General features: G+C 56.5%; 1 protein-coding gene across 2 annotated transcripts in view; it reads right to left on the minus strand.

Moving 5' to 3' along the window:
* The window catches only part of DSCAML1 (DS cell adhesion molecule like 1), a 344,441-nt gene that overhangs the window by 82,019 nt on the left and 249,244 nt on the right, over positions 1-13,178 (minus strand). For both annotated transcript variants that reach the window (XM_072822190.1, XM_072822191.1), the window contains 4 exons: positions 12,841-13,119; positions 9,280-9,555; positions 6,517-6,813; positions 4,588-4,860 (listed from right to left, as the gene is read on the minus strand). In XM_072822190.1, coding sequence (XP_072678291.1) covers positions 4,588-4,860; positions 6,517-6,813; positions 9,280-9,555; positions 12,841-13,119 — 1,125 coding nt within the window. The remainder of the gene's footprint in view (positions 1-4,587; positions 4,861-6,516; positions 6,814-9,279; positions 9,556-12,840; positions 13,120-13,178) is intronic.

Below are 13,178 nucleotides of genomic sequence, written 5' to 3' on the forward strand. Positions count from 1 at the left end.
CAGGGGTTTTTGTCTGTCTTGAGCGGAGCTGTATTTGTAAGATAGTGCCCAGAATATAGAGGGTGTGCAATAAATGTTACTGAATGAATTAGTAGATACTGCTCCACCTCACTGTCCCCATCATCCCCGTGACCACAATCATCATCTTGAGCCCCGTCTGTTTACCCAAAAGGAAGCTTGTTCCCATATGCTAGGGCCCCTCTGCTGGGGAATAGAGCTTCTGGCAGGAGCTTTCTTGGGGACCCCCTCTCCCAAGTACAACTGGGCTATCTGCCCCTATGGAACCTGTTGTATCCCCTTCCTCTGGATTCTGGTGGGTCTCTTCCAAATCTTTACCTCTGCTGATGGCAGGCGACTAGCTTTTTCCTAAGCTCCAATCTATGATCACAGAAACCCCCAGTCCATTCACTAGGGTGGAAACGACCCTCCTCCAAAGGCTCCAAGCACATGGCAGGCACTGGTTTGGGCGGCCAGGGAAAGACAGTGGGTGGGTGGGGAGTGTGGGCATCCGGGAGCGAGTGTATGTGTGTCCTCTTCCACTTGTTCTCCACAGGGACCTGGCACAGCCTCCCAGTCCCGGCCTTGCTGAACTTGGGCAGAGAGCCCCTCCTGTCCTTGTTTTGGCTCCAGAGGCCCGTAGAGGCTCAGATGTGGGGATGGAGATGTTCTCTCACTGAGCTAAAGCCAAGGAGCCCCAGTTGCAGCCTGCCTTCTTAGTTAATTAAACATTCAGCCCGCATGCCCAGAGATGCTTTTATGCTACATTATTTTTCAGCTACAGGGGGCCCTAAAGACATCAAATCTAGGTTGGATGTACGTGCCCTCCTCTTAGCATCCTGCCAAGGATGTCTCTGGACGCCCAGAGATGAGCACTTGCCTTCCTTGCAGCCCTGCTCTCCCCTGCCAGTCAGGGTCACATGCACCGAAGCCCAAGCAGCCCACAAAGCATCCCCCCCCCGCCCCGTCTCCCCTCAGCCCTCCCAACTTGCTGGGCCACTGCAGGCTCACTTGGGCAATGTTTCATATGGTACCACCTGCAGCCCCCTTTTGTGGCTCAGGAATGATGTCTTACAGGAGGGTAGGGACAGAGCCAACATTTATGCACATGTGACTGCCAGCACGCGTGTGTGCCCAAGCACAACGGGGGACAGCTTATTAGCATCTGTGTATTTGTTGCATGGACATGCACATAGTATGTACCAATGAGGACATGCATGTGCATTCACACACATAGGGCTCTGCACATGTGTGTGCATGTGTGTCTGGTGTGTTCTGCTCTAAGCTCAGTGTTTGAAAAATTCATCAGAAGATAAGCAGCCCCAGAAGGAATGGAGTGAGCAGTTGTTTTTCCAGCTCATGGAGCAGCATGGGTTTTTGCCCCTTCCTGTCCATGAACGCATGGCCCCCCAGAGAGATGGGGTGGGGTGGGATGTGCTTCTAATCGATCCCCAGCATCTAGGGCCCTATCTCACCTCCACCCTGCCCTTTCCTATACTCCAGGTCTCTGCTCTGATCCCCTGAGTGGGACGCATGTCCCAACCAGATGATAGCAGTGGGCTCAGCGGTGCTGCCTCTGGACCTGGCCCTCCTCGCCCAGAGTCAGGGCCCTATTCCACGCCCAGGGGCACCTCCTCCACCCTCCTCCTTGAGTAGCTCTTGGAACAGCACATCAGCTAATCAAGCAGTGTGCTCATAATCAGCTCTGATGGGTTCTTCTGCAAAAGTGCATTCTAATGAGGTGGGGAGAGGGAGTCAGGGAGTGGGAGGATGAAGGACCTGAGCTTTCAGAGCGGCCGGGCCACGGGGTCGCAGAGCCCCTCATGCAGATGCTGCTTCTTGGTCTGGAGAGAAAACAAGTGACCACAGTCCTTCTAGGGCTGGATTTTCAGACCCTGAGGGCGGGGAGAAGAGGGGATGTGTGCACATGTGCCTCTACCCTGTACACACACAGGCCGTCTGATGAAGCCAGGCTTTGTGCTGGGTGTGGGAAACACACATGCCTGGTGCATGGGCTCTGCCCTCTAGCATCTCGTGCGTGTGCGCGCGCGTGCACACACACACACACACACACACACACACACTCCCCCTTTCCTCTTGTCGCTCAGCACAATCACAACAGGCCCAGAGAGTCGCTGAGACGGAATGCATCAGATTCAATTCATTAGGACTGATCACTCCCTGAATGGGGTTGAATAATTGATGAGCAGAAGCAGCTTTCTGGATGTTCTGCGTACTCCGAGGCTTGCTAGAGCCTTTTTTTTTTTTTTTTTTTTTTTAAGCCAACAAAACCTGGCCAAATGCTCACTGGTGCGGGCGGGCGAAGGGAGGGGAACAAAGGTTAGATGTTTTAATATGTGATGTTTACAATGTAAACTCTCGGTCCACTGCTTGTAACGGAAATGGATATGGGCAGCCCTTGACGCTGGGAGGGGGTAGGCGGGCTGTGCCTTGTTCCACGGCGGCCAAGCTTGGGGATGTGGCCTGGGGGTTGTGAGGCTCCTGCTGGGGCATGGGGCCCCAGGGTGGGGAGGTGCGGGGTCAGAGGCCTTAGGCTCGGGAGGGGGCCAGGGTGCCCCTCAGCCCAGCTTGGGTGTGGTGGCAGGAGGCAGGGAGGCTGATGCTGTTAGGGTCTCCTGTCACCCCCCACCCCAGGCTTGAAATGGCCAGCTCCACAGTTGTTGGGGATCAAAGTGAGGCCTCCCTGCAAGCCACTCCAACCTGGACTGCTGTTTCAGCTCAAGAAACACTCACTGTCTGGCACTGTGACAGGTGGTGGATGCACAAGGATAGGTGTGACACGGCATCGTCTGGGCATCGATGGGATGAGCCCGGGGAACAAGGGGCAGGGGAGAGAAGTAGCCACCCCGCCTTTGGCTGCTACTGTGCAGTGGCCTGGCTGTCCACCAGCCCTTAGCACCTGGATGTGCCACTATCACCACAACCCAATGCTGCTTCGGTCTCCCCAAGCTGTCCCTTCTCCCAGACTTCCCTCTTCCTGTCAACAAAGCCTCTCTTCCATCTTGCTTCAGGAGTCTGGGACTCACTGGGGCCTTCCCCTGTACCAGGGCCCCTTCATAGGCCTGGACCCTCTGCTGTTTCTTTCTGCCTATGCCCCCCTCAGTGGGGGGGGGGTGTCGTGTCAGGCCAGCTTTCCTCTCCTGGTGCATGTTGTCCCCAGGGGTACGGAGGGGGCCTCCCCTCCTCGCTGCCCTGGGGTGACACAGATGCCCAGGTGACAGGGGCTCTCAGCCTTCTCAGGGACTTTGTCTCTCTTCCTGCTCTCAGGGGGTCCCAGAGGCCTCTTTCCTTATTCTTCCCAGCCTGCCTGTCACCCAGCTCTGGATTAGAGCCCAGGGCCTGGAGTGAGGCAGGCCCAGGAAACATTCTGTCTCCAGATGACAATTTCCTTATTTTTAATTTTTTTTATTTTTTTGTGCCTCTCAGCCTTTCTGCCTTGGAAATTGGGGATAAAATGGTACCTGCCTTAGGTAAGGGGATAGTGCTGGGGTTAAATGAAACCAAGCATGTAGAGCATCCAGCCACAGGGACTGGTGCATGGTGGGCCCACCACAGTGCTATTTGTTTTATTATGACAATGATTACAGCCTGGTACTAGAGACCAGGATGGTGGCTTGTGACCACAGCCCTCTTTCCTCCCTCAGGGAGCCCCAGGCTGACCTCTCCATGCGCCCAGAGCCTCAGGCTCTCCCATGGGTTTAACCCACTCAGGCCTTTACCCATTATGGCCATTAGTGACCTCCCAACCCAGCCAGGCCTAGCAGGCCCCACTTCCTATCCTGCCCCAGAGCAACTGGGCCACCCTGCTCCCACTCACTTCCTCAGAAAGTCTCCAGGCCTGGCAGGTCCAAAGAACATATTTGGGAGGGAGCTTTGCGCATCCACACAGCCCTAGAACCAAGGGGATAGCCGTCATTGCTCACACGTTCATTGATTTCTTTAGTTCTACTCATTCATTCATTGAATCCTCCGGCATTTACAGAATGGCTACCATGTACCAGGCACTGTGCTAAGAACCCCTGTGTTTACCCACATACCCCCCAGGTCAGCATGAAGGTCCTGGTCCAGAGGAGGATTTTGTAGGCAGTACTCTGTAGACCTCAAATAGCATTAGCAGGTGGAAGGGAGTCAGGGCACCCAGTATGGGCTCCCTCCACCCAGCCTCCTGCTGCTTCGTCTCTCCTGGCAATTGCCTCTTGCCCCCTCCTGTTGGCCTCTGGTGGCTTCCTGCTGACGTCATGGGGCTTCCCACCATCTCTGACCTGGGCCTCTTGCCCAGAGGGTGACCTGCCTCCTCTGTGTGTGGCACTGGGCCCTCGTGCCTCTTGGATCCCTGCACACTGTCCTGCGGCCTGTAGAGGGAACCAGATGCAGAGGAACCCATGGCCTTCTTTGTCTGCCTTCATTCGGCCCCCCTGCTGCCTTTCTCCTAAACACCAGGTCAGGACCCTCTCTTCCTTGGCCTTCCACTCATTCAGGACTGCCTGCTGCTGTTGTCTGAGCAGCCAGCTGGGGAAAGAGCCATAGTCCCGGGCCACCAGGTGGGCTCTGGTTCTGAGGGAGGCCTACCTTTGACAGCCACGTGGACGCTCTGGCTGATGGACAGCTGGGGCTGGATCAGGACACTGCACAGGTACTCCCCTTCATCCATGCCCTTCTGTACATCCGTCAGCTTCAAGGTCCCATTCTCAAATACCACCTGGCGGTGGTTGTCGGGCAGCAGCAGGGCATCCTTATACCACTTGATGGAGTAGTAGGGGTAGCCAATGACCCTACAGTTGATGAGGGTGTCCCGTCCGGCGACAGCTGTGATGTTCCTCATCGCCCGGATGCTGGGGGGGCCTGGGCAGGAGTCAGGAGGGAGGAGGAGCAGAGGAGGGACAAGCGGTGCGGTGAGCCAGGGACAGCCAGGAGCTGCCCTGTGACTCTCTTCTCAGTTGCTTGGCTCTGAAACTATCAGGGGATGGAAATTCAGTGGGCAGGGGCATAGGGGTGGGGGGAGGCCTTTATTGCAAGGCTAAAGGCAAAGGCTGGAGCTGGTCTCTCCAGGACTCCCTGTTACTAGCTTCAAGTAATTGCAAACAGACATGTTCTGTTCCTGCCTGGGGCAAGAATCCACCCCCCTAATGAGGTGAGTGGGGTATGTGAACCTCCTAAGAAGTGACTGGGATTTGGGAGGGCGAGTCCTCATTTACAAGGAGATTAAGATTTGGGGGTTACAACGGAAATGTGGAGATTTTGTTATTTTCATTCAACTTGCATATAATGGTCTTGTACAAAAAGGATCTCACATACATTAAATATTTAAAAGACGGTAGAGGAAGGTCTTCAGTGGATGAGCTGATGATTTTCTTCCAAACAGGTAAGTGCGTTTTGTGGGTCCCTGAGAAGGGGCCCTAAAAGGGGGATGTTGATCATGCTGTGTATGTGTGTGGGGCGGGTATCTTCAGCTGGCTTGCTAGGCAGGTGGCCATGTGGGAGTGGTACAGGGGGCTCAGAGGCCACCAGGCAGGGACAGTGCTGGAATGGGAACAATTTTCTCTTTACATCTAGCGAGAAGCTCCAGGCTTCAGGTTCCCTACCCAGATGATGAGGGGCCGGGCCAGGGGGTCCCAGGAGCCTGTAGCCCTGACACTTGCAATTCAGAGAAGGCAGGAGGGTCACCAAATGAGAGGCCACCTTACTCAAGTGGGGTTGGAGAACCGGCACAGGTGAATTTAGCACGAACCCCTGCTCCCTGGCAACCATCAGTGCCCCTTGCCCCCTCCTCCTCTGCCCTTGGGTCAGGGGGCATTGGGAGAGGCAGATGAGGACCAGTCTGACCTGACAGGGCTGCTAAGAGCTTCAGAGGGGGCTCTTCTCACCACAGTGATGTGGAGAGCTGAGATACGGGGATGATCACCTGAACTGCTTCCCCCCACCCAGCCCGAGCCTCCCAGTCTTGATGGCTTGGGGCTTGGTAGGGAGGAAACTGGGGGGAAGGTAGCACCCTGGCTCCCGGCTGCTTACACCTCCTGGAGCATTTAGGGGATGGCTCAGTGGGAGGACTGGGAACACAGCTTTGATGGACACCCCTCTCAAAGGTCAAGCCTGGCCCCACTGCCCCCATCTCCATCCTTGTCCTTACAAGGCCCCGGTGGGGCTGGGGGTTGCTAGTGGAGTGCTGAGGGTAACTGGGGCCAGAGAGATTTGATGGGGAGGAATGGGGTGAAGGGGGGCAGGTCAGACTGGGAGAGAAGAAGGGGAAGGAGGAGGGGATGAGAACGCATGGGGGGGGTGAGGGGGGTGGCAAACTATACCAGACACATGCACACACAAGAAAGGATGACGGGGTTCACCGAGGGCAGGGGAAGGGGGGGAGAAAGAGAGGAGAGAGACCGCTACTAAAAGCAAAATGACAGTTAATAATAAGTACTAATCACCACGAGAATAATGGGAACCACAGAGATGGCAAAGGAACTCAAAAGCCTATTCTGATATTTAAATGTAGACAGGCACCTCTTACGTTTATTCGCGCCTGATATTCAGCACTGCCCACCGAGTTCCGCGCGGTGCACCGGTACACGCCGCCGTCGCGGATCTGGGGGCCCGTGACGTTCATGTGGCTGATGGTGGTGCCGTCCGACATGGTGTACTGGTTGGTGCGGTGGCTCCCGTCCCGCACGATGGGCTCGTCGTCCAGGGCCCAGGTGACGGTGGGGGGCGGAGCGCCCTTGGCTGCACACATCAGCGAGAACTGCTCCCCGGGGTTGACCACCTTCTCGCTGAAGGACGAGACGATGCGGGGCGTGCCATCTGCAGGGAGCGAGGAGGCCCCGTCAGGGTCACCGAGCCACCCCCCACCCCCGGCCCCAGCAGCTGGGGAGGAGGCCAAGCAGTGGCCGTGACAATGAGATCCAACTTTCAGGGGCACCTGGGTGGCTCAGTGGTTGAGCATATGCCTTCAGTTCAGGTCGTGATCCCGGGGTCCTGGGATCGAGTCCCCCATTGGGCTCCCCGCCAGGAGCCTGCTTCTCCCTCACCTATGTCTCTGTGTCTCTCATGAATAAAAAAACAAACAAACAAACAAACAAAAAAACCTTTCACATACATCGATTCAGGCGCTACCCACAGAACCCTGTGAGGTGCCCATTACCATTGCACAGGATTTATGACTCCTGGATTCGAATCCTCCCACGGCCGCTTGTGAGCTCTGTGTCTTTGGGCAAGTCACCTAACACCTCTGAGTCTTCCCATTTCTTAACTGTGGAGGATGGAGATATTGGGGTTGGTGACTAAACTGTCTTCACACTGATGCTGTGAGGACAAAATTACTGCGTTTCAGATGCTTCACACAGCACTTTGTGTTTAATAAATGTCAGCTCTTGTCGACTTTTCCTTTCCTGCCTTTCTCCTCCCTGTGTCAGTAAAGACATGGGGCTCAATAATCCTGTGTGGGAGCAGGGCCGGACTGGGGGGGACCTGCAGAGTCTGGGTCCAGCTCTCATCCCCACAGGTGGGGGTGGGGGTGCGGGAGCCTTCTGAGCAAAAAGCCTCAAGTATGAGGCTTCACCGCTGCCCAGAGGCACTGGTGTGTGCGTGGCCAGAAATTAAGTCTTGGCTAACCCAATAACCCCGGACGGGACAATTAACCCTGCTGCCCCACCTTCCTCCATGGAACAGGGGGCATGCAATTATCGAGCCTGGCCATCCTACACAGGATTGTTGTAAAGGATTAAAGTACGTGGCATGCACTCTAACAAGTAAAAACTAAGACAAACATTAAAAAAAAAAAAGGAAAGTAAAAGAAAAAGTAAGGCAATGTAACATGGTTCTCCATCCACATTTCACACCAAGATGCTGATGTTATAATCCAGTCTGCCAGCCCCCAGCCCCATTTCTGGGGGGAGACCCTTACCTAAAACTAGGGGAAGGCCCGGTGCCTGGAACAGCCTGGAAGGCCTCCCAGGGTCATGACATTTGGACCCTCCTCTGCTTCCTTCCCCAAACCCTACCTTTCTGGCTGTTCCTCCCCACTCTGTGCCCATCTGCCAGCCTCATTTTCCATTTCCTCATTATCCTTGCTCTGGATTGGCCATCAACAGGCTGTCCTTTCTGAGAAAAAAATGCGCTGTGTGGGGAGCGGTCCAGCAAGAAGTCCCCGGGGATATAAGGCACCCATTTCCAACTGGCCTGTGCCTGGCTGGTGTCCCTCCTTGTTGGGAAGAGGATCTGGCTGGACAAGAGGAGGCAGGGGCTGAGGGAGGGGCAGTTCACTGGGCACTGTACTTAGGGCGAGGGGTCGGGGATGCCCAGGTCCCACCTCCCACCTCCCAAGGACCCACAGGTAGACCCACGTGGGATCCTGATAACCTGGAGGACTTGCCTGGGTTTGGTGTCTTTGTGATGACAGTGAAAAATCCTTGGAAGCAATAGGATTGCAGGGTTTTTGTTTTGTTTTGCAACAAAGGAGCGAGGGGAACACTACATTTGTTGGTAAGGATAGGGCCTCTGCTAACCCTCATTGTATCTTTGTGCAAGTAAGAAAAAGATGCCTCCTCCGTGTGGTCACCACCTGGTGCCAGGTAGATTTCAAGTCGGATTCCAGTCCTTACTCTCAGTCCCGCCCTGTGGGTTAGGCACTTGGTGCAGTGAACAACCTGCACAACCATACACAGATGTGCTAGGTGAGGAGCCTTGGGTGGTAGTAGCTTTAAAAGGATTGAGGAACAAGTGGAAACCCAGGTCTGTGATAAGAAACAGAGCCTGCTGTGAATAGCCCTTAGTCAGGGAGAAGACTGGAAAGCCCATGGCGCTGGCGGGAAGGGCAGAGAATGGGAGAGGGACAGCCAGAAAGAGAGGGCTCAGGGAAGAAGGCTCCAGGCAGGGACTCCTGAGGGGCAGTCCCAGGGCCCCTGTGAGATTGAAAGCCCCTGAGATCTTAAAGAAGACCCCTTTCATAGTGAGGTTCTCGTAATTTTGGAGGGCAGAGGCAATACAGTGTGGTGGTTTAGAGACCTGAGTTCAGATCCTGGCTCTGACCTTGGCCAAGCTGGGTGACCTTGGGCAAGTGACTGAGCTTCAGTTATTTCCACTGCAAAATAGGGAACATTAAGAAAGAGCATCTGCCCTCTTCCTCCCCACGGAAGGATTAACTAAGGTAGGCACGTGCCTGGACCGCTGCCTGCTCCCAGGACGCAGGTGAGGGAGCCTATGCAGGGCATCTCCTCGCCAGGCTCTGGGGGTCCTGAACCCACTCCGGCGCCGGCCGCCCCCACTCACCCTCCAGCACGATGATGGCGAAGTCCTGCGCCGTCTGGGCCTTGCGGGTGGCGAAGCACTGGTAGGCACCAGAGTGGCTCTTCTGGGCCGAGGTGATGAGCAGGGTCTCGTTGCTGAGCCCGCGGATGGAGACGGCCTCGTCGGGCAGCACCAGCTCCGTGTTGCGGTACCAGCGGATGGTGAACTCCGGGGAGCCCAGCAGGGCACAGGAGAGGATGACCGTGCTGCCGATGCCGGTCTTCAGCTTCTTTGGTGTCAGGGTCACGTGAAGGGGGTCTGGGCCGGGGCAGTGGGGGAGGAGCGAGGGGACAGGCAGTGGGGAGGAAAAGTATAAAAAAAACGGCTTTTACCGTGGAGCAGTGTGGCTGGGGGTGGGGGTGGGGGGCTCGGGGAGGCCCTGGTTCTGTCCAGACCCCTGTGGATTGCCTCTCTAGACCACAGTTTACTCATCCGTGAAATGGCAGGGTCGGGCCAGGTGATGGCTCTGCACCTCTTGTTATGACAGCCTCTGCTTTCTTAATGCGCGGCCCTTGCCCGCTGGGGCTGGGGGGCTCCCTTCAGCTCAGAAGGAGAGCAGGAGCTTGACTGGCTCATCTTCTCTGTCCCCCACCCAGAAACCAGGGAGGCACCCTTGGCTCCGCCACCCCCCACCCCTCTCTCATACCCACACAGATAACTAATTGCTATCTTCTGCCGTTCTGACCACCTTTAAATGTGCCAGGTGACTCTGCTCTTCATCCCCACCTCCCCTGCCCTGCCGCGGGTCCTCAGCTCCCAGCTTGGACCCAGGCAGTACCATCGTCCGTCCTCCCTGCATCCCTCCTTCTGTTCTCCATGCTGTGGCTGGTCACTCTCCTGCTTAGAACTGTTACAGCACCCCAAAACTTGGTGTGGCATTCAAGGCCATCAAGGACCCTGGGGACCTTCCCCTGCTTCTCAGCTATATAGTCTTCAGGCAGCAGCACCCTGTCTGTGCTTGGTGAACACCCTGGGTGACTTCGTGCCCCAGAGCTTCCGCCTAGAGTGCTCTTTTCCCGCTTTGCCTGACGGCTTCTCATCCTTCACACTGAGCTCAGGACATCTCTTCCAGGAAGACTTCCTGGACACCGCTGCCCTCCCAGGCTGGGTCAGGACCCCTCTTCTGGGCCCCCCTGTGTACAGTGGTCACCACATGAAGCACATGGTCTTTTAATCACTTCTGTGTGTCTGTCTCTCCCCCTGCATTGTGAGCACTTGAGGACAGGGCAGTGTCTCTCACCTTACATGTCTACTGCTGCCCGAGACATGTTTATTATTGTCGGGCGGGCTGGCCACCAGCCCCAGGCTGGCCTCCTTCCCCAGATCTCCAAGGGCTTGGGGTTCTCTACAGGAGGCTGAGGCCTGCAGGGGCCTAGGACCTCAGCGAGGTGGCCTGCAGCCTGGCTGGGTGGGACACAGTCAAAGCACACAGGGGTCCTTCTGCTCATGCCGGGCTCTCCCACTCTCTCCCAGAGACCCTGCCCCGGAAATGTCAGTGCACAACGAGGCAGGTGGCATCCTGCTTGTCCTGGTCACCAGCCGGGGCTCCCAGGGCTCTACCAGCTAGCTGCTCTCATCTTGCTGCCCCATATGACTTGGCGACAAGATGGGCAGGAGGCTTGTTGGCAGAACGGGGGTGTGTGTGAAAAGCATGCTTTCCTCCATGCACCGGGTGGAGAGGGGCTGTCAGAGAGAACGGAAGGCAGAGAAAAGCTATGTGGCTTCCCCTTGAACCTGGCTGTCCAGCCAAACCCAGTGTGGGGAGGAAGGTGCGGGGCCGAGTGTCAGAGGGGATCCGCTGTAGGTATGCCGGTGGGGCAGTGCACGCAGCTGTAGGCAGTTACTTGTGGATCTGTGTGTGTGAGCCTGGATGTGAGCACGTTAAGGTGGAAGAATGTGTGTATCGGTAAGTGTGTATGAGCACCGTACGTGTGGGCCTGTGGTATGGAGAAGTGGGCATGTGACCTTTCAACACATCTACCTGCGTGTGTGTGTGTGCATCTGCTTGCCTGTAGGTACTGAGGCAGGAGCTATGAACACCAAATTACCCAGAGTCAGGTTTGGTAATTTTCCAAGGATTCGGGGGTGTGCTGCCCTCCTGACCTCAGTCCTGAGACAGTGCATGTGTGTGCGTGTATGTACGTACGCCAGGGTGAGATGAGAGAGTGTGTGTGTACTGTGTGTGAGCAGGAGGAGGGCGGGTAAGGGGCAAGGCATATCGCACGGTCCTTAGGGCAAGGAGGGGGACGTCAGCCCTGGTCCTACCTGCCTGCCTGCTGGCTGGGGCTCGGTACTCTGTGAGGATCCCCCTGTCCCCTGGGCTCTCAGCATTTTAACCTAAACATCTGTATCATGTGCTATCACTCCCAGAGTGTTTCTTGGGGCTCTTTCTGCTCTTCCAGCTTCACATGTGCTCATAAGGGGAGGACTTCTTCCCAGCACTGCAGATAAATGCACCCCAACTGTCAAGAGGCCCTTGACTACGGGGAGACTGCGCTTACACATGGGCTGAGGGCAACAAGACACCAGGCCCCAGGAGGCCACCCAAGCAGGGGGAACATGTGAGGGTCTGCAGACCTGTAGCTCTATGCTCTTGAGACAGGTAGTGAGGGGGGAGGACGGCTTCTCTGCAGCATGGGGGTTGGATCACAGCTGGACAGCCTCCTCTCCCTGTCTGGGTTCAGTGACCCTCATGATGCCTTTCGGTACAACAGTCAATGGGGCCTCAGGCTACGTAGCTCCTCCAGGGGGTGGGATTCCCCAGGGGTCTCCAAATCCCAGCCTCACTGCTGTCAATGCAGGGAACTCAGAGAGCCAGACTCTGGATGCCACAGCTAGAAGGGAGGGGGAGATGGGGAGCCTGAGGCCGCATCACCCAAGGGAGAGGCATGGTGGGGGTCCTTCCCTGGCCCCAGCCCCTCAGCCCACATGTGAAAGCCACATGCAGGCTCCCTGGACCCCTGGAGCCCCTGAGGCACCGGGAGGGGGAGGGAACAGGCAGGACCAGTGTTGGTACCCAGCCAGTAGACCCTGGAAAGGCCACCTTGGTCATTGATGCCTGCGTCTGATCCGATTGACCAGTGTCCCTATCAATTACTGTGCAATATTCTGAATATTGCTTCTGATGGGATACAATAGGTCCTCTCTACTGGATTAACATCAGCACTACTTCCTTTAGTGCAGACACTCCTCCCCGTCACCAAGCCACGAAGCCCTGTGAGCTCGTCACTGTCACTGTCACCCCCACGACCCCTCCTGACCCTTCTGACCTCAGGAGGTAGGAAGGCCTGGGATCATCATCCCACTTTACAGAAGAGGACACTGAGGTGGTGATCATGGTCATGTGATTTGCCCAAAGTGGGTTACCCTCTGACAATGCCAGAACCAGAAAGCAGATCTTCTGATTTCAAACCCAGAGCATTTCCTCCGATGTTTGACCACCTTTCCCAACCAGGGGACTGTCCTCCCTGCCCCACCCCCGGGCTGGCCAGAAGCAGGTGCTCTCAAAGCTTGCTAGGGCCGGCCGAGGGGCTCCCCGCTCACCGATGACCGTGAGGGTGCCAGTGGCCTCTGCGGAGCCGAAGGTGTTGATGACCTCACAAATATAGGTGCCGCTGTCCTCCGTCCGCAGGTCACTGACTGTCAGCCCCGTAATGCGCTTGGTCCAGCGGCTGTCGGCTGGGAGGGGCCGGCCGTCCTTGAGCCAGCGGATGGCAGGGATGGGGTAGCCAGAGGCGGTGCAGGGCAGCTCCACGGTGTGGCCGGCCCACACCTCCTGGGAGTGGAAGCCGTCCAGGATGGTGGGGATCGACTCGGCAGGGTCTGGAAGGCAGAGAGCATCAGTGGCCCTGGCCAGCCTGAGCAGGAGGGAGTGAAGGGGT

Source organism: Canis lupus, chromosome 3 (genome assembly GCF_048164855.1).
Source record: "Canis lupus baileyi chromosome 3, mCanLup2.hap1, whole genome shotgun sequence".
Classification (NCBI taxonomy): Eukaryota; Metazoa; Chordata; class Mammalia; order Carnivora; family Canidae; genus Canis; species Canis lupus.